This window comes from Abrus precatorius, unplaced genomic scaffold, assembly GCF_003935025.1.
Source record: "Abrus precatorius isolate BTA unplaced genomic scaffold, Abrus_2018 Scaffold9, whole genome shotgun sequence".
Lineage (NCBI taxonomy): Eukaryota > Viridiplantae > Streptophyta > Magnoliopsida > Fabales > Fabaceae > Abrus > Abrus precatorius.
This window is the reverse complement of record NW_020874439.1, coordinates 35,211,772-35,238,469: the sequence shown is the minus strand read 5'-3', so window position 1 is coordinate 35,238,469 and position 26,698 is coordinate 35,211,772. Positions and strand designations below refer to the sequence as shown.

Sequence of the window (26,698 nt, the reverse complement as noted above, 5' to 3'; positions counted from 1 at the left end):
GTTGTTAAAATCAATCGTTCTCATGCATATTTGAGGTTATTAGAACAAAAATCCCAGTAGTTCGACAGAATTGAAGATGTCATAAAAAATTCACATATGGTACTTATATTATATCTATGAAGTCTAATTTAATTAGAGAAATATAGAACTTATTGCTTAGTCTTTCTTATATTAAATATTTTTGAGATTTGTTACTTATCTTAAATTAATTTTTAGTTTCAAATATAAGAAAGTATTCATTATTTTTAATACTGTTTTATTTATGAGGGATAGATTATGTCAACTATTTGTTATAATCATAATTTGATTTGATTATTCTTCCGAGAACAATGATAGATCTTATTTACTCTAATCCAATCTAAAAAAAGTGGCTTGTCTAGGTTAAAATTTGACCTAAAATAATCTTCCACAAAAAGATTAAAATTTTTTGAAAGAAAAGGGTTAATGTTTTTATTTTTATTTTTAAACTTTACGTATGTTGTCTTAATAGATTTCAGGTAAGTAAAGATTTATAAATATATTTAAAATATATTTTTTTCAAAATAAACAGGATTGAACATGCATTTAATTTCTCCATTTGATATTTTGCATTAAGAGATAATTAAGAACATGACAATTAGAAGATTAATAAAGAGATTACAAGGGAAAGGAAAATTTTATAAATATTAGTTTTAATATTTGTTTTAATTGAAGTGCCTACAATCATTATGAAACTAAATAGTAAGTGAATAATGATCGTACATATAAAACCCACATGAATTTGCAAAATAATAATAACAAAAATTATTATTTTGGTCGGAGTCGGATCCTGTTATTTTGGACTTTGGGTTGTCCGAACCGATGAGGCGCTCCAGATCCCACACAAATTCAAAAAGTTAATTTTCGCTCTCTCTTCTTTCTTTCTTTCTCTGTCAACTCAAGAAAAACAAGAACACAAAGCCCTCTCTAATCATTTCAAATCCCTAACGGCTATTTCCCCTCTCTCTCTCTCTCTTCTTACCTCTTCCCCTTCATTTCTCTTGTCTTCGTCCCTCTCCCTCTCTCTCTCTCTCTCTCTTTCTCTCTCTGCAAGATGAAGCACTTCATGCTCCCAAGAAACCCTATTCTGAGGGACACAGAGCTTCCTTCTTCGTCAAGCCCAAGCTCTGCCAAATCCAGACCCTCTCGGAAGCACAAATCTACGAAGGAGAACGATCCTCCCTCAGATCTCAATCTGATCGTTCCTTCCCCTTCCCCTGCCAAATTGAAGAGCCCCTTGCCACCGAGACCTCCCTCTTCCAATCCTCTCAAGCGCAAGCTCAGCAACGATGCCGTAACCGACAATTCACTCCCCGCAACTTCCGATTCCGGTGTCAAGGTATCACCATTTAGGCTTTCATAAAGAAATATTGTTGATCTTCGTCGCTTTTCTGATTGTTTGCGTGCTTTCTAGGTTATTGTGAGGATGAGGCCTCTGTGTGAAGACAATGACGAAGGGGATCCCATAGTTCAGAAGATTTCCGACGATTCCTTATCGATTAATGGCCACATTTTTACCTTTGATTCCGTTGCTGACACGGCGGCTACTCAGGTATGGTTTCTATTTCTAGTTCTGCTGACACTGAATCTCTTTATGTCATTTGAAATTACTTGATTTTCAGTGTTTGATGTGCTTTCTGATCCCATTTTCCAGCTGGATATTTTCGAGCATGTTGGGGTGCCTCTGGTGGAGAATTGCTTGGCAGGTTTCAACAGTTCAGTTTTTGCTTATGGACAGGTTTCTTCCTGTTAATTTTTTCCTTTTAATTTTGTTCCGCTGTTGCTTTAGTGCTGTTGAATTTGATGATGTTATGTTTTCAAACTTCTTAGACGGGGAGTGGGAAGACTTATACAATGTGGGGTCCTGCCAATTCTTTGTCGGGAGAAAATGATCAGCAAGGATTAGCACCCCGTGTTTTTCAACGACTCTTTGCACGTTTAAATGATGTAAGCTTCAATTCCAATTGCTTATTGAATTATTTGAAGATTGTTTGCACATGATATTTACTGTTGTATTTCCGGCACAGGAGCAAACTAGGCATTCTGACAAACAGCTCAACTATCAGTGCCACTGCTCTTTTCTTGAGGTTGATTGGCTCAAATTATTTCTTTCCATGTTCCTGACCTTACCTTGTCTTTTAGTCCTGTTGACACAAAATTTGCTTTTACAGATATACAATGAGCAAATCACGGATCTGTTAGATCCGAATCAGAGAAACCTACAGGTAAAATCAAAATCACCATAGGTTTTGTTTATTTTCTCATGTTTCACTGCTTTATGCTGCTGGAACTGATGCTTTGTTCTTTATCCAGATTAGAGAAGACGTCAAATCTGGTGTTTATGTTGAAAATCTTACAGAGGAGCATGTGTCTACAATGAAGGATGTAACTCAGCTTTTAATAAAGGTGTGATTCAGCATGCTTACTCTCTCGCAGGCATTGAATTACTATTAATACAAATGTTCTCTCTCTCTTGTGACCTATCTCTTAGCATCCTCTTGAGGTGCAATATACATATGATTAGCCTCAATGAAACTAGTTTTAGCCCCCTGTTCTGCAACTTGTCATTTTTTATGCTCAGATACTTGAGTTGCTCAACAGAATGCACTCAAGTTCTTTACTGATTGGCAGAAAGTTGATTGATTGACTCATTTAAGTTTTAAAATTCAACTTACATATTTCTAAAGCTATCATATACCCTTCATTATGCAGGGATTATCAAACAGGAGAATAGGTGCAACCAGTATAAATTCTGAGAGTTCCCGCTCACATACTGTTTTTATTTGTGTTGTTGAATCTCGATGCAAGGTACTATCTCATAGCATGGAGATTGTCAAGTAATATATATTTTTAGTAATATATGTGTGAACTACTGATATTATGATCGAAAGAGTTCATTTAGATTGGATGCAAGTCCTGACAATTAATGAATTTAATGTACACTACATTAATAGGAAAACAAAAGTTGTCTAATTGGAGATTGTCAAGAAGTCTAGTCATCATTTCTGTTTTTCTCAGTAATTATTTGCCAAAAGAACTTCTATCTGGGAGATATTACTTGGATTAAAATGGAGCTGTAAATAGATAATGTTTCAGTATCATTCTTTGGCATACATCTGGAAGGTGTTTTGAAGTAAATTCATGTTTGCAGAGTGCAGCAGATGGTATTAGCAGATTTAAAACAAGTAGAATCAATCTTGTTGATCTAGCTGGGTCAGAACGGCAAAAATTAACAGGTGCTGCTGGAGAGCGTTTGAAGGAAGCTGGAAATATTAATAGATCACTCTCACAGCTTGGGTATGGTTTAATGTGCATATGTATACATTGAGAGCAAATATCAGAGTTAAGATATTTACAAATAGTGAATTAAAGTTTTTAATACCAAGCCACTTTGTACCATAATGTCCTAGAAACAAAGGATAAATTAAATTGAACTTACTGAGATTAAATTGAACTGCAGGAATTTGATAAATATTCTGGCAGAAGTTTCTCAAACAGGAAAGCAGCGGCATATACCATATAGAGATTCTAGGTTGACATTTCTGTTGCAGGAGTCTCTTGGGGGAAATGCAAAATTAGCAATGGTTTGTGCTATTTCGCCCGCACAAAGGTATTACATAAAGCACTGATCATTTGAAACGCTTTGTCTCTTGATCCTTCTGAATTATGGATTTTTATATGATGACTTGTTCCTGCAGTTGTCGGAGTGAAACTTTCAGTACATTGAGATTTGCCCAACGTGCTAAAGCTATCAAAAACAAGGCAGTGGTTAATGAAGTTATGGAGGATGATGTGAAACACCTGCGACAAGTTATACGACAACTAAGGGTATATTCTCTTCCTCTATTCTCAATCATGTTCTATTAAACTCTTCATTTTGAATAAGAGGAGTAAGAAATCAACAGGACGAGCTTCATCGAATTAAAGCTAATGGTTACAATCCAATGGACTCAACTGGAGGTCATTCGGCTGCCTGGATCCGAAGAAGCTTGAATTTATTACAATCCAGCCTCAATCGACCACAACCATTATCCCATGTAGATGATGATGGTGATGAGGAGATGGAGATTGACGAGGAAGGTGTTGAGGACCATGATGGTGTTTCCTGCAATGCCGATATGCTGAGTAATTGCAATATTGTAGCTGACAATGACAATGAAATGAACACTGATGATCAGGATTTGGCTCAACCTGGGGAGGAGAAAAATATTCCTAGTTGCTCTGACAGCAAATGTCTTAATGAAGAATTGTCCAGTGCAATGGTACCAAGCAGTTTCTCTTGTCCTGAGGGTGAATCTGAGATTGGAGGTTTTACAGGTTTTTCAGCCCCAAATGCTTCCATGGATTCTCCCAGTGCCCCAAAGAATTGTGTCTCACCTGCCAGCCTCAGCATAGTTCAGTGTGATTTATCACCAGTTCTTAAATCCCCAACTCCAAGTGTTTCTCCTAGAATCAGCACCAGCAGGAAAAGTCTGAGGACATCATCAGGGCTTTCTCCTTCTGAGAATGATCTTCATGTTGAAAGAGATTTGGGCATAAAATCTGTAAATCAGAAAAGCTCATCTACTGTCATTTCCAGTCAGACAGCTCCAAATTTTGTTACTAAAACAGAAAATTTAGCAGCAAGCATACGACATGGTCTTGAAATTATTGATAGTTACCAACGTAATGCTGCTTTGAGGCAGTCATCATATAGGTTTTCATTAAGACCAAGAGAATCCAGACTAATTTTTCCAGTTGACAGAGTTGATGTGGGCCTGCAGACATCTCTTGATGATAATGTTGGTGAAGATTCTGTTTTGTTCACCTGTAGTAATTGTAAAAGCAGAGTAGAACTTGATGCCAATGAAATTGATGATAACCCAAATCTACAGTTGGTACCTGTTGATTGTCTTGAGTCTGCTGTTAAGCCAAAGAAGCAAGTTATCAAAGTAGGTGCAGGAATTTAGTTGCTTCTTTCAGTAAAACATGAATTCGTTATATGAATTATATGAACTACAACTCCTTTCGCTTTTGTTATATAGGCAGTAGAAAAGGTTTTGGCAGAATCTATAAGGAGAGAAATGGCACTTGAAGAGTTCTGTGCAAAGCAGACTTCTGAGATAATGCAGCTTAATCGCCTGGTAAACGTCTCTCTGTTCATCAACAATACCATCTCTTGGTTTTCTTGGGTCAGTTGTTGTGAATGTTTCCCATGCTATTTGTAGGTGCAACAGTACAAGCATGAGAGGGAATGCAATGCCATAATTGCTCAGACAAGGGAAGATAAAATTCTTCGCCTTGAGAGCCTTATGGATGGTGTCTTACCCACTGAAGAGTTCATGGAGGAAGAACTGGTGGCTCTTACCCATGAACACAAGGTAGAAATGTTCTTTCAAGGTTTCCCATTTATGATCAATAGTCTAATATATCTGATGCTTATACTTTTTTACCATCAACAGATTTTAAAGGATAAGTACGAGAATCATCCAGAAGTTCTTAAGATGGAGATAGAGTTAAAAAGAGTGCAAGATGAATTAGAGAAGTATGAAAATTTCTACAAATTGGGGGAGAGGGAAGTGTTGATGGAAGAGATACAAAGTTTAAGAAGCCAACTTCAATTTTATGTTGACTCTTCATCCACGGCAGCAAGGCAGCAATATCCATTGTTGCAACTGACTTACCCATCTGAACCCAGTTTGGCAGCATCCCTCACTGCCATTCCAGATTCGACAGAGGAGAAAGATGAGATAAATGAAATTCCAGCATCGTCCAAGGACAATACTAAAGAACAACTTGGACTAGAAAGAATTAAATGGACTGAGGCAGAAGGCAGGTGGATTTCTCTTTCTGAAGAACTGAGAGCAGAGCTTGAAGCTAGCAGGTCGCTAGCTGAAAAGAGGAAGCAGGAATTAGATGCTGAGAGGAAGTGTACTGTGGAACTTCAGGAAGCTATGCAAATGGCCATAGAAGGCCATGCAAGACTTCTAGAACAATATGCAGATTTGGAAGAGAAACATATCCAATTGCTTGCAAGGCATAGAAAGATCCAGGATGGAATTGAGGATGTCAAGAAAGCAGCTTCCAGAGCAGGAGTCAGAGGTGCAGAGTCCAAGTTCATAAATGCCCTTGCTGCAGAAATTTCAGCTTTAAAAGCAGAAAGAGAAAAAGAACGGCGAATCTTTAGGGATGAAAATAAAGGGCTTCAGGCACAGTTGAAGGACACTGCAGAAGCAGTGCAAGCTGCTGGTGAACTGCTTTTGCGCCTTAAAGAAGCTGAAGAAGCTGTCACTACTGCTCAGGTTGGTAACAAATCAAATTTTCTTCCATGTTATCAACTGAATGACTTGTATATATTATGTTTATTTGCTGTAATTGTGCTTATTGAGGTCATATAGTTTCGCTAGTATATGATGCTTTCCCCCCAGCAACACCAGTTATACTTCTAAGACCAAATTAAATATTAACTATTTTTCATGAGCATCTCTGTTTATTCATTCTCTAGGAAATTAGGAAAATGATAGTCGTAAGAGGGTTGGCCATCAGTGTGAAGCCAAATGATAAAGGATGATTAGTCATTTTATGTGACGTGATTTGGAATATCAAAATCACTCATGTTTTGCCTATGATTACTTTTTGGCGTTGAAGTCTTCCAAATTCCAATGAATATCCCTCACAGGCTCGTCGCATAAGCAGCAGCTCAATTTTATTCTGCTGATGAACATTTTTTCTAGTAGTAGTGAATTTCTTTTTAACTAAACGTTCACTATTTGAAAATGTAATTTGCAGAAACGGACTATGGATGCTGAGCAGGAAGCTGCTAAGGCCTACAAACAAATTGAAAAGTTGAAGAAGAAACATGAGAAGGAGATTATCGCACTTAATGAGGTCCTTGCGGAAGCACGTTTGCCTAAGGAATCTGTACGACCGACTTATGACGACGATGTTGTCATGCCCAGTTATGATGACTCAAAGGAGCCCAACAGTGTCAATGATCAGTTTGAGCCCTTTAATAATAATGCAGAGTATGGGGAGCTAGCAAAACTAGCAGAATCATCATGGTTCTCAGGTTACGATAGATGCAATATATAAATATCAACACACTTTGTTATTTTGTATTAATTTGTTCATATGATTTGCAGAAATTATTGTATTCTTTCGGTCTTCTGCGAGCATAAATGAGTTCTTAAACTATTGAATAGAGCAGATTTACCTGATAGAGATTTCCGATTACAAAGTCGATGCATGTCTCCTTTGTGTTGTTCTTAATAATTCCATTTGATCTAATTATCATCATTAACATTTTCCTTAATTTGCTTTTGGCTCAATAGCTGAATATTTAGTTGGAAATATGTGAAAGGGGAAATTAAACTCAGGTGAACAGGAACACACAAGCTCAGGTGATCTACCAACGTCCTACTACGGAGCAATTAATACCTTGAAAAACATGTTTAGATGTTAAGTAACTAAATACTCAGAAAGCTCGTTAAAAGATGATTAAATATTAGACGTTTTATTGGTACGGTTAGTAATGTGTTGAATTGAATCAAAATGCACAAAGTTGAATGAACATTTTTTTATTACCTTTTATTTCTGTTATTTAATAGTTTATATTAACTTTGTAATTTTACTTTTTGGTAATTAATTTTTATTTAAAATGTTCATTAATTTCAAGATCATGTCTTACTGACACGCACATATATCCAGTTTATAAATTAATTAACCGAGTATATGAATAATAAGAGAATATTTAGAAAAACTTAAAAATTTATAACTATTTGTTTTAGAAAATACTCTTTTAAACGAGAGAACACTAACATACCTTTTCAAGACTTTTATTTTTTGGGCAATTAAATATCTTTACTCTAAAGTTAGGAAAAAATATATGAAAAAAAGTTATATATTTGATGAGTTCTCATGTTAATTTGTGTGGGTTATGCACTTTAATTCTTAAAAGGGTAAATTATTTTGTTAATTCTTAACTTTAAAAATGTTATTCATTTATTTTATTTTTATTGTCATTTTGAGTTTAAAAATATTAAAATACAATCTCAACCGGCTTTTTTGTTATTTTGTCTCTTTTTTTTTTTTTTTTTACGTAACCTCTTATTTTGTAGGTATAGATTATCTGACTTTTTATAATTAGCAACTATTTGTTTTGTTGTTAGTGGACATCTTTAGTCAATCTTGATAATATAAAATTTGGCTATCAATAAAATTTTTATAAGAAATTTTCATTTAATTAATAGTTTTACTAAAGTTGTCTAACTAAATGGACATATGTTGATAGTTAAAAAATTAAAGAGATTAAATACAGTTAATTAAAATTAAATTAAAAACACATATAAACAAATATATAAAAATGAACATGTAGATTCTAGTATGAGTAGATGATAGAAATAAGTTAATATGAGTTTAAATTAGTCTGAATAAATTAATTTTTAAAAATCTATTTAATTAAAAAGACTAAGCTTTAGAATATAAAAAAATTATTTATAAATTAAGTATTTTGAAAAGCTTATTTAATTAATAAGGTTAGATTTTAGATTATCAAAAAAGTTCTTTTAAATTTAACAAGTTACAACTAAGTTTATTTAAATAAATATAAATAACAACAATAAGTAGATTAATAATATGAGATTTACTAACCTATTTATAGGATATTTTTTAACAGGTTTAAAATTTTTATTATAATTAATTTTTAAAAAACTTGCAAACCAGTCAAATTTTTTAAGAAAAGCCAAATCAAATCTAAAAAAAATCTATAATAAACAAATAGGACAATTTTTTAAGTCATACAAAATTTAATTTGTATGTGTGCGCTAATGCGAGGGGGATGAAAAGTATAATTAAGGATATTGAAATTATTTTGAAAAGTATAATCAAAAGCTAATGCGCTAATTAGCTTTAACACACTCATCAATTCTCTATTTGAAAAGGGTCACGTTGTTGCATTTAGAAACAGTTACCGGCATCCGCACACAGCACAACAGAAGCAGAGAGAAATTGAATAGGAAGATGGCGCCTCCGATTCCGAAAGTTCTTATGGTATGAAAATTAGTGACAACTCACAAATTAACAGATCCAATCTTACTTGTAATTGTTATTGTTGTGAGGTTTCTACTTACTCTGAAGCTTTCAGGTGGCAGAGAAGCCAAGCATCGCTCTCTCCATTGCTTCCGTTCTCTCCCGCGGCCAGGTACTCTCACTCTCTCATTTCGCCTTTCATATTCATTCATTTCTTACTCTGTTTATGGAAACAGATGTTCACAAGAAAAGGAAGCACAGAAATTCATGAATTCGAGGGGAAGTTTTTTGGATCGCATGCACGTTTTAAAGTTACATCTGTTATTGGCCACGTGTTCAGGTCCTTTTCTTGTCAATTTTCAGATGAAAACATCAGTTACTATATTTTCATTTCAATTTAATTTAAATATTATATGATCTGTTTGCATTATTAGATTACTGAATATTATAAAAACTTAGAATGAGTGTGTATATTATGATTATGATGCTGTACCACTACTTGCATCTGGTCAAGGAAGGGAAAGGTAGTGTATCAGTGGTGATTTAATCACCTGAGTTGTTTGGCGTTAACATTTGTATTTAGTGTATGCTATAATCTTATTGTCATTGGAAGTTTAGCAAATGCATTTGAATTTTGAACAACAAACGACAGGTTATGATGCAAACTGTGCTATTTGGTCTCATTGCATTTTACAAATGTCTAATACTGAGTGGTTTGAGTATTCACTGCAGTTTTTCTATCTTTTGTTGATAATCTAGCGTAGATTTTCCTGGTAAATATCAAGATTGGAAAGCCACGGATCCGTTAGATCTTTTTCAGGCTCAGGTTATAAAGACCGAATCAAACCCAAAGGTATTTCTGTACAAATATTTTCTTTCATTATTACTTCTTCTATGAGATCCATGTTTTGTCTTTGGACGCCATTCATTTTAGAACACTATGGGATTCCTCTCTGTCTTTTCATATAACCTTTTATGCATTATTTTGAGGTATTGGGGCAAGATAGATTGCTTTTGTCTTTGTTTTCCTTACTGGAACTCAATTCCATGATGCTCTAAATGCTCATATTAAGAAATAAGTGGTGGTGATTTATTTATAAATATTTTCTGAGTATTCTCAGAAATTCGTTTAAAGAAAATGTTCTGGAACTTTTCCTTGATTTTCCATGCATTTTTTTGTTCTCCTAGTTTTGAATACCACACAGGAGCTGCAGGACATAAGCATATGAGCGTGGAGGTAGGAAACTATTTATGGCCAATGGCAAATGGAGATGACTTTCTACAAGTCTGTTTCACAACCTATATAGCTCTATAACTGTCACACTGTAACATACAACTGCCTAGTCTGAAATTACTATAAAAATAACTAGCTCATAACTTCATAATACGGTATTGTAACTGCCTAATTCAGAACTTGGCCTGTCAGGTGCTGTTTGGTATTGTTTTTGTTGAGTGTGTAAAACTTAATATACTGAAATGACTTTTAGTCTTAAACTTTTTTTTTCCACCTCCCTTCATTTAAAAAAATTTTAGTCCATTAATGCTAGCTATTAAACAATTGAGTTGTACTTTGTGCAGAATATGCTATCTATAATTAATTTTGTTGTGGTGATTTCCTGCAGTTATTAACATCTTATGTTTCATTCAGGCACATATTTGTAGACATTTAAACCAAGAAGCTCGTGGATGTCGTTATTTGGTATTGTGGTTAGATTGTGATCGTGAAGGAGAAAATATATGTTTTGAAGGTAACTATATTCTTTTTCTTTATTTGTTGATACTTTGATGAGTATAACTTGTCTGTGCTCTGTTATTGCAATGTGAATTTATTATTTTAATGATGTGACAAAATGCAAACCCTAGCTATCTAAGGTAATTTGGTTGGTCACTCTATTTGTTTGATACTTGCGCCTTAGTATTGGCATCTAAAACTTTATCTTTTCTTGTTCTAGATACTCCTTTAGGTAGTATAAAGGAATTGCCAGCTAAGAGTAACCTTATGTGCCAAGTTTTAACTTGGACTACTGTCAAAGAATTATTTTGCTATTTATTTGTTGGTGCTTTGTGTGTATGGATTATGGAGCGTTGGTCTTCCCAATATATTATTTTCTTGTCCCAGTATGTACTAGGAAATCTTGGTTTACCCATAATCATGCTTCACATTCAGTGATTTTTGAAATGAGTTACAATCAAGTTTAAAATTTCAAATAATATTTTGAACCATTTGAAATATTGAATGTTGTTGCAGTTTTGGAGTCAACTGGTTTCAATATAAATGACGCTTATCGTGCACGATTTTCTTCTGTTACTGAGAAAGATGTTCTGAAGGCTCTAGACAACCTTGTCAGACCCAACAGAGATGAGGCACTGGCTGTAGATGCTAGGCAAGAGATAGATTTGAAAGTTGGAGTTGCCTTTACTCGATTTCAGACAAGTTATTTCCAAGGAAAATACGGGAACCTAGATTCTCGAGTCATCTCGTTAGTTTCTACTTTGTTCTGTCTTTTTGCTTGTTTATCTTGTATTTGCTGTAATGCTTTTTTCTATTAGTTCTTTTTTTTTAATCGATGAATTGAAGACTGACAATTTCACATCGTGAGATAAGGTTTTGTTATTGTTGTTGATGGAGAATGGCAGCCATATTTTTCTGTTTAGAAAGCAGAATAATTCAACTTGTGCATATCCGAGAGAAACAATGAGCTGAATATAAATTGCAACCTAGTGCTTCAATTATAAACCATGCAATGGAAATGATGTAAAAAAGTTAAAAGTAGTTAGTTGATGTCAATTGTGCTGAGGGTGTGCTTAGTTTTAGGCTTGTAATTGGGTTGGAGCAATCTCAGACAGCTGAGCACTACTAGACCACTCTGCTAACTTTATTAAGTTTACAATGGTTAAGGCTTCATTCTGTTTCTGCTAGTTCAAAAAGAAAAAGGAGCTGAGCAACTTGTGTTCTTTTTGCAATGATATTAGCATTTTCAAGATTAGCTTGGTATGCATGAATGCATTTCCTGTTAGTTCAAGCTTTTGGAACTGTTAAATATATGGTAAATATGTTATTTAAGAAAATAGTATCTATATAATTATAGTAATTAGGTAATTGTATATTTATTTTTGATGATGTACCTATGATTGTGATTACCTTTGTTAATATAAATACATAGCTTGTGGTTTAGTTGAAACACACAAAATTCATAACATGCCTTCGTTTTCTCTCATCTTAATAGGGACAATTAGTAATATGACATGTTATCCTAGTTTGATTCTCTTTCAGTTTTTAATTCAAGTAGCTTCTAATCCCTTTGTAATATACTAATAATTATGCCAGCATTATGGTTTTGGTGTACAGTGTACTTTGTTCTGTTATTCTTGTTCTGCTATACATTTGGAACCTGGGATTGGTTATGTTCTTAGGTTTAACATGCATTGCAGACAGGTAATGCAAGATGCAATATCTTGATTAGATCTACATGCATCCTAACTTTGTTGATTAGCATGCACTGTTGCACTTATTCTTGAATCAATAGTTTCATTTTAGTTATGCATTGATGAAATTATTGACTGTGTTATTTGCTACCTATTTCAGCTATGGACCATGCCAAACTCCCACCTTAGGATTTTGTGTGCAGCGGTATTTACAAATAAACACTTTCAAGCCAGAAAAGTTTTGGAGTTTGCATCCTTACATATTTCAAAATGGCTATGAAATTCAGCTAGAATGGCAACGTGGCAAATTGTTTGACATAAATGTGAAAATTTCTGTTCTCTGATATTTTTCTTCTTTCTTTGTCTCAAGCCCACGGACAAAGGACTCACTTTTGATACTTTTATGCCATGGCAGGTTGCTATGATGTTTCAAAATATTGTTGCCGAAGATGGACTTTTGGAAGTTACTGAAACATCAGAAAAACAGGAAACAAAAGGTCGCCCCGTTGGTCTAAACACAGTGAATCTTTTGAAGGTTAGTAATCACATGGAGAAGATAATAATGTTTATATTCTAAACAATAACAACGTTTGAACCATCTGTATTAGATGCAAAATTACATAAAAAGAATATAAAATATATCTTTTTAAATGATTATGTGCCAAAATCACATTCTTCATTCTGGTGGCAAATGGGGGTAAATTAGAGTTTGAAAAACGTTATTTTGATGTTCACATTTGTCGTGTGTTATGAAGGGAAGGGACAGGGGAGTAACTAGCCATGTTTATGATGATGCCTGATGAGTTTATTTCTGGATTTCTGTCTAAATATTTGATCAAGGATAGGGGAACCACTAATACTTCTAAACACACCATTGAAATTGTAAGTTCACTGAATGGATTATTGCTCATAATGCTGGATGCATCTTTGCCATCATATTCGCCATTGGTGAGGAAATATGTGTAAGGTTTCCAGAGGCTATGGAGTCAGCATAGGTCTTTTTCTTTGTTTTCTTTTTCTTTTGTCAAATTTTTATTCACCCAAGGATAATATCTTAGCCTCCTTTGTAATTTATATATTCTTTTCTCTCTAATAATGTTTTTAACTAAAAAAATAGTTCTATTTATCCTCTGAATGATGGATTAAAAGAGTTTAACTTTATTAGCCAAGAGAGTTGAAATTTGCTAGAGTGATTGAATATCTACCTTTCTTTTTAATATACTTGTTTGATAAAATAACTTGAGGACAATGTTCTTTCCAGGTTGCTTCAAGTGCTCTGGGCTTTGGACCTCATATGGCCATGCAACTAGCTGAACGGTTGTATACACAAGGTTTCATCAGGTTTTCTCATAATTTGTTAGTCTTCTATATTAGTAATGCAATTTTTATCTAATTTACATCTTTTAATAACCTTTGGTTGGTTTCTGCATGAATTTTCTCAAGCTATCCACGCACTGAAAGCACAGCATACCCTCCTTCATTTGACTATCGCGGTGTACTCTCTGCACAAACAAATAATCCAACCTGGGGTAATTATGTACAAGGACTACTTACCAGTGGCTATCAAAAACCTCGAGTGGGAACAGATGCAGGCGACCATCCTCCCATTACTCCAATGAGATCAGCAGCAGAGGATATGCTAGGCAATGATGCTTGGAAGCTGTACCAATATATTTGTCAACACTTCATAGGAACAGTGTCTCCAGACTGCAAGTATACAAAGTAAAATCTATACTGTTTCAACTTTCTTGATCATCATCACCTTATTGTTTTTACTTCATCCCAGTGATTCCACAAATATCCCATGTCTTTTATTTACATTGAGAGCTTATCACTTGTCAGAGACAATTTGGTTAATTACTTAATTTATGCTTGTTGTGGTCTCTCCTTATTGTCATATTTAATCATTTCGATGATGGTAAGCAATAGTGACTTACTGATTACAGATGTCAAACATTCTGTAACAAAATAGATCAAGCTGTCTAGGTAATATCTCTTTGTAAGTTCATAGATATGTTGGCTCTGAAACCTATTGGAATTTTCTCCCCCAATTTGTCCTTGTAAGACTAGCAAAAGTATACATGTTAGAAGATGCATGACGTGGCTTTTCTCATATTGTTGTCATCATCAACATCGTCATATAATTTCTGCATATTATATTGGCATAATATTTGTGTTTCTTCCATCTAAGCATAACCTTTGTCTAAACCTTTGCAAATATTCACCTGCCCTTGCTTTGCCTTATTACATGAACTTGAACATTTAGTTTTCTCATACATTATTATCATCCTTCCAGGAGAAAGGTTGAGTTTTCAATTGGTGGAGAGTTGTTTCATTGTACAGGGCAGCATGTTGTCACCAAAGGATTTACAGCTATCATGCCTTGGTTGGCCATAAATGATAAAAATATTCCATCATTTATAAAAGGGCAGAAAATAGAAGTATCAAAATTGGAGCTCTATGAGGTAACTGTGGAGCCTTCTGATTCATATTCAGTTTCTGTACACAGTTTTTTGGATTTGATCCTAACTTGTTATTTCTAGTCTTTTTTTTTTTTTTTTAATTTCTTGGGTGAGGGTGGTTGGTGTGGTGATGTGTTATTGGGTAAAGCCAAAAAGGCAACTGTTCATGGGACATTGTTTGGATTAATGAATATTTGGGATGGTTGAATCATGTATTACCATTAGAGTTCTGTATATATTACAAATAGCTAACACCACAAGTTCTACAGGGGAGTACCACACCTCCGGATTTTCTTACTGAAAGTGAGCTGATCTCCCTGATGGAGAAAAATGGAATAGGAACAGATGCATCAATTCCTGTACATATTAACAACATATGTGAGCGGAATTATGTGCAGGTAATGGATATAATACAGATATAATATAAGTATGTGGTCTGTGTATCATTTTCTTCTTTGTCTGTATATTCATCTCAAATCAAATTGCAGGTACAAGCAGGCAGAAAGCTTGTCCCAACCCCATTAGGCATAACTTTAGTACGAGGTTATCAATCAATTGATCCAGATCTCTGCCTGCCTGATATCCGTAGCTTCATTGAGCAACAAATTACTCTTATTGCTAAGGGTCAGGTAGATCATCATCGTGTAGTGCAGCATGTAATCCAACAGTTCAAGCAGAAGTTTAGTTACTTTGTCAAGAAGGTTGGCTAACTCTTTTAGTTAGTTCTTGGTCACAATGCGATTCTTTTCAATTTTTACAACATGACGTGTTAACATTTGTTCATTGTCTCACCTAAATTTCTCTGAATTTAAGTTTGTTTTCTGCCTGATCCCTAGTCCTCCCTCCTCCCCCAACATGAACATCGAGTTCTTTTGAAGTTGTTGGGTAAAGCATTGAAATCATTTCATTCTTTTGTTTTCTGTTAGATATAGGCCTTAATTGGATGAGGTCACATTTTAATATTTCCTATTATATTTCCCTTGCTTGGTTACATCTTTGGCTTTTTAATTTCGGTCTTCCCATTTACCCTTACATTTCTATGTCAAGCCTTTTATTTATAAAACATGCGTGTATAAAACTTTGAACTCCTCTTCCTGTGGATCTTACTTTATAACTTCATATTTATGATATTGCTGTAATTTTGTACAAACCTGCTGAATCTAAATTTTTCTTTATTGTTTCTTATCAAATTAATAACATGTTACATAATTGGATTTCATATCAAGCTTTTTCTAGGGAGCATTTGCCCCCCAAAAAGACTTTATATTAGCTTTTCACACTAAAATTGAATCCTTGGAACAGGTCCAAGAGTATACTTTTCAAGAATTCAAGTACACGATAATAATATGTGACATCAGTGTCGTGTTAGCTTGATATTTATAGATTCATTTTTAATTCATTACATTAGAATACCGGAATGGTTGTTATTTATTGGGAATAAGTTTTGAAAGAATATTACTATAGGATTATTAGAGGGGCAGGAGTTCGTTTGGATGAACCTTTTGAGTATCCACGAGTTGCTGCATGCTGGATTTATTTTAGCATGTAGTGTTCCACATCTTCCTTCTATATTCTTTCAGTTTCCAATGTAGTCCACTATGAGACAGAGACATTTGCAACTAAGTTGCAGAGTTCATGAATGTATGCTACATTGATCAACTAATTTTGTTGCTTTCTATCTGGCCCAGATTGAAGACATGGATGCATTATTTGAAGCACAATTTTCTGCACTTACTGATTCAGGGCGTATTCTGAGTAAATGTGGTAAATGCTTGCGATATATGAAGTATATTTCTTCTCAGCCATCACGATTGTATTGTGGTACATGTGAGGAGGTTTATTATCTTCCACAGAATGGCACAATCAAGGTAGTATCATATAGCCTGCTTAATAATATAAATAAAATCTGATTTCCAACTCATCCTGTCTACACTTTTTCTCTTTGCATGATTTCTTATCATATACGATATTGCATTATTGTAAACTGTCAAACTGCCATGCTTCCTTACCATAAGTTTGTTATCAGATCTAAATAATGAGCCTGTGTGTTTTTGCCTGGCATGTAAAACAGTTCAATTTTGGTGAATTGATATTGTTGAGAGTTGTTCCTATCGAAAGAAAATCGTAGTGTGATTGCCTTATGCATTGATTTAACGACCACCGTGTCACTATAATTGGAGAGTGCCTGTGAACACTCTTCTTGAGATCATTACCGATCAACATTGTGTGTGCAGCTATCATGCACTGGTGACTTCACTGGTTTCTAGATCATGAAACGGGTTTTGGCATACTTTTTCACCATTCAGTGCCTTCCTAACTAGTTTGATCTTATTTGTTGTTTGGGCTATACTTCCTCAGATATTGAACGAAGATAAGAAAGAAGGGGCTTTTGGTTCTGGTAATCTTTGTCTAGGAACATTGCTCCAGAAGTTGAGTATGAATGTCGATTAGCGACAACACTTTGGAAGGTTGAGACTTGAGAGTAATTGAGAGGGAATCATGGTGTCTACCCATTTGATATTTGCTGTTTTCATTTATTTGATCATGTCTTTGTTGCTTTTTTGTGTTGTGTGATCTGCCCGATATGTCACCCACATTTGCGTTAACTGTTTATGCAGCTGTACAAAGAATTATCTTGTCCTCTAGACAATTTTGAGCTTTTGATCTGCTCCATGCCTGGCCCAGATGGTAAATCATTTCCACTATGCCCATATTGCTACAGCAATCCCCCATTTGAAGGTATTGAAACACTCATCAGTGCGACTAAAACTAACACTCCTGGCAAGATTGGCAAGGGAGCTGGCATGGCCTGCATCCTATGTCCTCATCCCACTTGCCCAAATTCTGTAGTTTCCCAGGGTGTATGTGCGTGTCCAGAGTGCAGTGGGACACTTGTCTTAGATCCCGTAAGTGCTCCCAAATGGAGACTTTGTTGCAATATGTGCAATTGTCTAGTTTTTCTAGCACAAGGTGCTCATAGGATCTCCACAACCAAAGAACGATGCCCTGAATGTGACTCTTTAATCCTAGAAGTGGACTTCAACAAAAAAACAACTCCTCTTGAAGACGGATCTACCTTGCACCGTGGTTGCATTCTTTGTGATGAATTGCTTCATTCCCTTGTGAAAATGAAACATGGGAGAAGCTTCAAGCATATGAGATCGCGAGGAAGAGGTAGAGGAACAAGAAAAGGTGGATATAGGGGCAGAGGACGCGGGGGTGGAAAAATGATGGATCCAAAAATGAGCTTCCGAGATTTCTAAGTAATGCTTAGCTGTTCATCATGTTTGTAGCCAAATTAATTATGTTTCTTAAAAAAATGAATATTTACTACATATTCCTTGAGTTAGCCTTTGGTTGATTATTAATTGTTCATTTACTGTAAATTTGTTCTTCGCGTAATTATCTTGTTCGCTCGATAGTTAAGAACAAATCGCAAATGTCGGAAGGTTTTCTAAATTTCAAAAATAGGAGCTTACAAATTCACAGGTGATATCGTGATTTAAACATTTTATTTGAAGAATATTTATTCGTCTTTATTGTGTTATGTCTTAGTTAATGCAATTTTTTCTTTACAAAATAGTTGTTGAAATCTTTATATTTGACTAAGAAATTCAGTGAACTAACATGGAAAAATGATTTTCACCTCACTAAAATGGTTGTCACTCATCGTTTGAAGATAACTTCATCAATAATAATAATAATAATAAAGATATAAGCGATTTAGGGAAAGCAGAAAAAGAAAATAATGACGAATGTGATAATTCGAGGAGGACAAAGTCATACTACTAACTCTTGGGTATTATAAAAAAAATCATTTTTGTGATTTAATATCAGATTTTTGAGTGTGGATAGTCTAGTTATCATATATTTTTTGCGATTAAGTTTTTAAAATATTAAATTTTTAATTAACAATTTAGTTTGTATCGATTGTCAAGTTGGATAGATTTTTGAATATGTATGAGTATAATAATATATGATATTTAAGTTATGTAATGGGTTACAATGAGTTAAAACATGTTTAGGTTCATGAATGAATATGATAATGTAAGCATGAGTATCATAAATTTGATTTGATGTTGGGTATTATATTTGTGACGCTTTATTTTTTAGATAAACATAATTACTATATACTATTGCACCAATTCATTTTGATGCACGTAAAAGATATTGGTTATTTGGCCATCCCCCACTAAGGCTTAATGGTAGTACAATTATTATTTATTCTTACAATCAAATAGTAACTAAGGAGCATAGCCAATCCCGAAGGAAAAACAGAATTTTCGGCATCCAATAAATAATGTACTAAAATATAGGTATACATTGTTTTTAATGCCGTGGCAAGCACCGGGTTGCATTGGAAGTTGAATGGAGTTTAGTTAACTTGACGTATCAAACTCCATAGATAACTAGGCAGAGTGGCAAAGGGTATTGATGTCAAAGTTTAATGGACTCCAAATGAATGGATTTTTGTCCTAATCTCATTCATTATCCACTCAAGAATATTCTTTAAACACACAAAACAACCTCTTGAGTCTACTCAACTAGTGTTGTAGTGCTGTGGTCACTTCTCCACCAAATTCATGCACTTTCTTCCCCTTCTTACCATTACTCATTACTAGTCTTCTCTCTCTCTTTCTCTGCAACTCGCAACCTTACTCTTTCATTCAGGCTCTGTTTGGTTCATCGAATTCGGTTTTTTCGACTCGATGGCTGCGTGTGGGTGTATATCTGCGGCGAACTTGAATTGGCAGATTGGTGCTAGAAGCATATCCAAATTCGGTTCTTCAGATGCCACAATTTCGTTATCATTTGGTGGGAGTGAGTCCATGGGTGTTAGTGTGCGACCTCGTTCTGCTAAGAGCACCAGGTTGAGGAACCATGCATCACCCTTGAGTGTCGTTTGTGTCGATTATCCACGCCCTGAGCTTGAAAACACTGTTAATTTCATCGAAGCTGCTTACTTGTCTTCCACCTTTCGTGCTTCTCCGCGTCCAGAAAAACCCTTGAATGTCGTTATTGCTGGTGCAGGTAACAAGAGGCCATCCCAAGAGCAAGCTATGTTTGTACCCATTTGATTTAACACATCAAAATTGTATCTTTGCTGCCGAATTTGTAGTTTTTCTTGCTTTAGTCGTACTGGGTGTTTTAAGATTAGGAACTGTTATCTAGTCATCACTTTTAGCTTTTGTTATTATACCCTTTTCATTTGATGCATTGTCTTCGATGGTAGTTGTTTGAGGTTGATGTGTTTTAGAAACCTGCTGTTAGGCATGTGAAGCTCTTTTCTTTTTTATTAAATAGATGTACACATGTGGAGGCTTGATTACATTATGACAGTGGAGTGTCAATAAAGAAAAAGAGTTCATGTTGGATATTTAAGAAAAAAAAAACGATAGTAATCTAATCTTCGCTCGAGTTTTGACCTCTCTGTCTTTTGTGTTGATGTGTATTTCAAATTATCCCAGGATTGGCTGGCTTATCAACTGCAAAATATTTAGCAGATGCTGGTCATAAACCTATATTGCTGGAGGCAAGAGATGTTCTAGGTGGAAAGGTTTTTCTGCTAATTTAATCCTATTTGTCAATAAGTTGTCACTTTCTGCAATTGCTGTTCATTTTAACTTGGTGTTAACTAAATAAAAAAAAATGTCCCTATTTTACTGTTCCATCATAATTTAGTGAATGCATCGGCTTTATATATAATTTGTGTTCTTGTTTTCTGAATTAATTTTCTGGGACTTTGAAGTGGTAATTTTGAACTTCGTCATCAGGCTTGTTGAAGATTACCATTGTATATACAACTTGTTTATTATGAATCAATTTTAATTTGTTGTTTTTTTGTACTATTTTTACATTTTCTAAGGTTGCTGCATGGAAAGATGAAGATGGAGACTGGTACGAGACAGGCCTACACATCTTCTGTAAGTTCATTAAAATGTCGTACATAACTTTTTCTGTCATATATTGTTTTCTTAACTGCTTCTGAAAAATTCTGCTTTCAATTTAATAATATCATGCCTTTGGTGAACCTTTTTTTTAATATATCATTGATAGAAGAGGAATAAAAGGGTGAAAAATTGGAGGATCAGGAATCTTCCTAGAGCTAGTAAAGTCACCACTAGAGAAAGAATGTAAAGAGATAAAACAAAGGTCATAACCATTGTTTGACCAAGTGGTTAGGATTTTATCCTTGCTGCCCCACCTTCGATTAAAAATTAAATTTGAGCCAAAATGTTTGGATTAACTTGTGGTCTGTTGAAGCTTCAAGCTCATAGGGCTTTTTGCATGAGTGGGCAATCTGGCCGTATCCTAACAGTGCTTTTGGACAAGTTAGTCTTTGGCACACATATTGAACTGTTTTTATATATCTTCTTAATATATGTCTTTCTACATGAATCTTTTACTGGAAATCATGTTATTTAATGAATATAGATCTTTTAATTATTAGAACCCTTGTTTTGTGGTTATCCTTGCCTTACAAGTTTTCCCCCTCCCAAAGTTGGGGCTTACCCTAATGTGCAGAACTTATTTGGAGAACTTGGTATTAATGATCGGTTACAATGGAAGGAGCATTCTATGATTTTTGCAATGCCAAATAAGCCTGGAGAGTTTAGTCGCTTTGATTTTCCTGAAGTTCTTCCCGCCCCATTAAATGGTAAGATGTAAGACATCTGTGTGTGTGGGCTATTCATATACCTACCTGAAGTTGGATGTCTTTATAAAAGCACAATGAATGCCTTCTATTTTTAGAAAACCAATGATACAGAATTTGCATTGTCTACCACAAAATGTACAATACTATCTTGCAATCTTCCCACCTATATTATAGGTGAGGTTGGCTACATAAATTTAATGACGTCATTGAACTTGGTAAAAATTTACATTATCTGAAATATTATTTAACACTAAATCTCTTTTAATAATTTCCTCTAAAGTTCTTTTCAGTCTCCTTCTACTCCTTTTCACAAGACTAAATGTCATGCTTCCACTCTCTTCACTGGATGGCACGATGTTTGGTACACAACATGCCAGTCAAATTTTATTTTGAATAATTCTTAATGCATTCGATAATCATTGAATGAAGATATGTTAAATTGGTTCAATGTCTTGTAAATTAAAAATTTCAAACTCAAACAAAGAACAAACATTTTGATGTTGAAGCTTGATTTCTATATCTTTTACTGTCTTATATCTATTTCGTTGTATGTGATAACAGGAATATGGGCAATATTGAGGAACAATGAGATGCTGACATGGCCAGAGAAAGTCAAATTTGCAATTGGGCTTCTGCCAGCTATGCTTGGTGGACAGGCGTATGTTGAGGCTCAAGATGGTGTTTCTGTTAAGGAGTGGATGAGAAAGCAGGTACAGCAGTTGTCTTCATTGTCTATCCTTATGCTGTCCATTAATAGGTTTAAGTAATATGGCTATATCAGTGGTAAAAGCCATGGCTATTGTGACTTAAATATTGCAGATTGAAGTCTTGGTTGTTAATATTTTAACACAGGTATTCGAAGATTTTAACACAATCAGGAAATAGGTGAATAATGAAAAATGGTTTAAAAAAAAAGAGAAGAAAAAAATAATTTCTTTTCCTCCTCACATTCAAGGATGGATGATCCTCTATGCCTACATGCCTTTATAAGCATAGATGATTCATTTACAATTATTGAAAGAAAAATCATATACTGGAGACCAACAGGGATATTTAAAGAAAGATCACCCTGACAGATTGCAACCTTCCAATGTTCTGTATCTCAAATAATTTGGGAATAACAAAATGTTTTCTCCTTATTATAGGGCATACCCGATCGGGTAACTGATGAGGTGTTCATAGCAATGTCAAAGGCACTAAACTTCATCAATCCTGATGAACTTTCAATGCAATGTATATTGATTGCTTTAAACCGATTTCTTCAGGTTTGATCATTTCGTCTTCATTAAACATTATTACACTAGCATTAGTGTGCAATTGACAAGGTCATTTCATTCCCATTATTATAGTAGCTTGGAATCAGACAAGTTCTTCTTTGTCTTTTTCTTCAACTAATTGTTATATCATTAAATTCTTTAATAGGAGAAACATGGTTCTAAGATGGCCTTTTTGGATGGCAATCCCCCTGAAAGACTTTGTATACCAATTGTTGATCATATTCAGTCCTTGGGGGGTGAAGTTCATCTGAATTCACGCATTCAAAAAATTGAGCTAAATGATGATGGCACAGTGAAGAGCTTCTTACTAAATAATGGGAGGGTGATGGAAGGGGATGCTTACGTGTTTGCAACTCCAGGTTATTTTTCTTATTTTCCCTGTGTTAATTACTTTTTTTCTGGCATTCTTAATGTCCATTCCTTCACATTTTTGAGGATTCTTTTTCTTGAAACAGTGGATATTCTGAAGCTTCTTCTGCCTGACAACTGGAAAGGAATTCCTTATTTTCAGAGATTGGATAAATTAGTTGGAGTCCCGGTCATAAATGTTCACATATGGTAAGTAATGGCTTTTAATGTTGAAAACTATGGCCATGCATATGTTAGACTCCAATTATTAATTAAATTATTACATTCATCATTATTTCATTTTGCTGTCTAATATAGAAAAACACAAATATTCACTGAAAAGTTTGGAAGAGAAATATACACCGTTTGTCTTAAATTGTATTAATGAAAGTTTACTAATATTCTCCAATTGAATAGTTATAATAGTTTTGATAAATGAATACTTTAAATTTAGAGAATTGTGAAAACCTATTTTAGCATGCAAAATGATTTCACTGTTGCTAACTGAAGCATTAATATACTCTCGTTATCTTAAAATTCTGAACAATAAAAAAATTAATTTGTAATATTTGTCAATGTTGATTATATTATTAGCTCCACTGTTGTGATGACATACTATATATGCATTGAATTTGCAGGTTTGACAGAAAACTGAAAAACACATATGATCACCTTCTCTTTAGCAGGTCTTCCTTACACTTTGAAACACTTGTGATGTCTGAAAGGGATAAAAATACTGTTCAATTAATGTCTCTTTTGGTTTTTGTGATGCATATTGTGTGTCTGTCAACTTTTTTGCTTCATAATTATAAGGTTCATATATTCTTATTATCCTGTTTTCCAGTTTGGAAATTAGATAAATATGATAAGGATTACTAAGGGATAAGAGCATTTTTGGTTATAACATTGCAAAATAACAATCAGAAGCACAACTGAAAAGCCTTTACTGTAATATGGAAATAGTTGAGAATATACCCTCTCCCTAAATGTTGATAGTGACCCATCTATTACTAACAGGCAATAACAGGAGGGAGACACCACTTTATTGAGGTTTGTGACTTGCCCTAATCTTGGAATTGAGAGTATTGGATTCATATACAATTAGTGTGCTATAACTTGCTAAAGGAAAAATATGATAAAGCAAATTAAGAACCTTTGGGCAAGGAGATCCTTTTTTTTCCCATTGTTTGTTTAACTTAGTTAAAAGTTTTAAGAATTTTTTCAGGGTGCTGATGCGATCTATCATGGGAGGGTGGGGGTTGATTGTGGATTCTGTATATGGTAGTGTTTCATTGGCAATTGCCAACTGGAAATGATTATGTCTTGTTAATTTCCATGAATAGAGATAAATTTTTATTGTGACTGCAAGTTATACCATCTTGTTATTTGCTAAAAGATTCTTAATTGTGTTGTGTATGTTGCAAGTGTCCGAGGATTTTAGGGATTAAGATCACTTTGTCTTTGCTGTGTGAATGAACTTTTTTTCCTTTGGTTTTATGGCATTTGTCGATTAAAATAAAGCATTTTCATCACCTCACATCTTGTGTATTTTATATTTTTCTTCATACAGAAGTCCCCTTCTGAGTGTATATGCTGACATGTCAGTTACTTGCAAGGTAAAACCACTTCTCACGTGTCATTGATTTGCAGAGATGCATTTCCTCAATCCATGCAGAAACTGTGGGCTGCATGGTCTAGGCTAGCATATCCTTTACATATTTGTATATAAATAGGCACATTAATTGAATTGAGATAGTACTTTCTGGATAAACAGTAAACTCTCTCTCTGCACAAATTATTTCAGGTTTCAGATTTTTGTTAATATTTTTGTTGTTGTTTGAGACTGAATTTCTTCTGTGCATGACCATTTGTCTGGTTATCATTAGACGTTGGGATATTGTTTGTGTAACTCTGTTTCACTATCTTACGCAGGAATATTATAACCCAAACCAGTCTATGTTGGAGTTAGTTTTTGCACCAGCTGAAGAATGGGTGTCACGTAGTGATGAAGATATTATACGTGCCACAATGTCTGAACTTGCCAAACTCTTTCCTAATGAAATTTCTGCTGATCAAAGCAAAGCGAAGATTGTCAAGTACCATGTTGTTAAAACACCAAGGTTTGATTGTCCACAGAGGTGGATTATTTTTTTTAACTTCTGTAGACACAGATTGGTGAATGTCTTTTGGATTACTGAATTCATGTTATTTATAGCCATTACATTCAGTTGTCTTCTGAATTCTAACAGAACTGACGACATTGTTTCAGGTCGGTTTACAAAACTGTTCCAAATTGTGAACCTTGTCGTCCCGTACAAAGATCTCCTGTAGAAGGTTTCTATTTAGCTGGAGATTACACAAAACAAAAATATTTAGCTTCAATGGAAGGTGCTGTTCTTTCTGGGAAGCTTTGTGCACAGGCAATTGTACAGGTAAAATCTGTAACAAAAAATATCTTAGCTACTCGCTGCAGTATAACAGAATCATTAGCTAGAAATACTATTATCTATACACGCTTTCTTTTTGCGAGAGAAACATCTACTGAATTATTAATTCAGTAGAATAAATAATGCTACTTTTGTTGTGGAAATTCTTCACTTAAGTGCACACCCTTATTTTTAGATCTAGGGCTGTCGTCAATCTAACGGAGTCGTTTCAATTTTTTTTAATGTTGTGTTTGAAACATTTCTGTCGAGTTCCTGTAAACCTCAAAACTTTGTTTGTAAGGAAGAGGCGTGTGAATGATTTTTATATGTATATCTCTAAGGAAAAGACCTTTGGTTATGAACATTATTTGAAATCCATATGAAGAACCAATGTAATGAGGATTGATCTCTAAACAAGTAGCTATTGTTAAAGCGACTTTCTTACCAGATCAAGAAAAGGCTTTAGATTGAGTTTATTCTATCTTCTGTAACTTGTATTTAGGATGATTTGATGTTTTTCTTTTTCCTATCATTATGTATCACATTGCTGTCATTGAGGCTTTCTAAAAAATTATGCAGGATTCTGAGCTACTTGCTGCGCGTGGTCACAAAAGAATGGCTCAAGCAAGTGTTATTTAACAGAGACAAGAGTAGAGGAGCATTATTTCAACTAGCAACTATTTTGCTATGATATGTGCAATAAACCATAGTGAAAAGCCAATATGAGAAAATAACTTCATTTTCAGTGTGGCCAACACCTGAAAAGTGAGGCATGTCATTATTTTAACTTGTATATCCAGTTTTATTTATTTATTTATTTATTATTATTATTATTGTCATTTATTGACGTACTCTGTGGTCCGCGTTTGTGAAAACCTTTCATTACAGAAGCGAACGGGAATCAAATATCTCATCGATAACATTTCTTCCATTTAGAATTTGTTGCTCTCTAATGAAGCAATCGTTTGTTTTCAAGACATTAGATCCTACATAAATCTCAATGAAAGATAATTCAACATCCTGCATTTTTACTTTAAAACAAAAGTTGTGTTGGACAAAATTTAAGTGTTGTTTATC

At 34.4% G+C, this 26,698-nt stretch overlaps 3 protein-coding genes across 8 annotated transcripts; all 3 read left to right on the top strand.

Moving 5' to 3' along the window:
• The first annotated feature begins 1,041 nt into the window (after positions 1–1,041).
• LOC113851561 (15-cis-phytoene desaturase, chloroplastic/chromoplastic) lies at positions 1,042–26,549 on the top strand. The gene is made up of 14 exons (XM_027482079.1): positions 1,042–1,066; positions 19,538–19,943; positions 20,381–20,469; positions 20,779–20,836; positions 21,415–21,570; positions 22,132–22,280; positions 22,716–22,835; positions 22,993–23,206; positions 23,303–23,405; positions 23,834–23,881; positions 24,766–24,811; positions 25,128–25,315; positions 25,465–25,627; positions 26,201–26,549. Exons 2-14 carry the CDS (start codon positions 19,622–19,624, stop codon positions 26,258–26,260), a joined length of 1,716 nt encoding a protein of 571 aa, XP_027337880.1. The 5' UTR covers positions 1,042–1,066; positions 19,538–19,621; the 3' UTR covers positions 26,261–26,549.
• Positions 1,073–7,089, top strand: LOC113851559 (kinesin-like protein KIN-12B). The gene is made up of 16 exons (XM_027482072.1): positions 1,073–1,357; positions 1,433–1,570; positions 1,673–1,756; positions 1,849–1,965; positions 2,046–2,105; positions 2,190–2,243; positions 2,332–2,424; positions 2,731–2,826; positions 3,170–3,315; positions 3,479–3,628; positions 3,717–3,846; positions 3,924–4,949; positions 5,043–5,141; positions 5,226–5,378; positions 5,460–6,299; positions 6,787–7,089. Exons 1-16 carry the CDS (start codon positions 1,073–1,075, stop codon positions 7,087–7,089), a joined length of 3,774 nt encoding a protein of 1,257 aa, XP_027337873.1.
• LOC113851560 (DNA topoisomerase 3-beta) lies at positions 8,907–18,259 on the top strand. 6 transcript variants are annotated; one of them, XM_027482076.1, is made up of 15 exons: positions 8,907–9,045; positions 9,133–9,196; positions 9,261–9,364; positions 9,789–9,877; positions 10,673–10,772; positions 11,273–11,504; positions 12,611–12,773; positions 12,866–12,985; positions 13,712–13,791; positions 13,894–14,172; positions 14,747–14,915; positions 15,182–15,310; positions 15,401–15,613; positions 16,601–16,780; positions 17,531–18,259. In XM_027482076.1, the coding sequence occupies exons 3-15, from the start codon at positions 9,292–9,294 to the stop codon at positions 18,173–18,175; spliced, it is 2,472 nt and encodes an 823-aa protein (XP_027337877.1). In that variant the 5' UTR covers positions 8,907–9,045; positions 9,133–9,196; positions 9,261–9,291; the 3' UTR covers positions 18,176–18,259. The 6 variants fall into 6 exon arrangements, with proteins under 6 accessions (XP_027337877.1, XP_027337875.1, XP_027337874.1 ...); XM_027482074.1 differs by having other exon boundaries at positions 9,784–9,877; XM_027482073.1 differs by having other exon boundaries at positions 8,913–9,045; positions 9,140–9,196; positions 9,784–9,877.
• Positions 26,550–26,698: the final 149 nt, after the last annotated feature.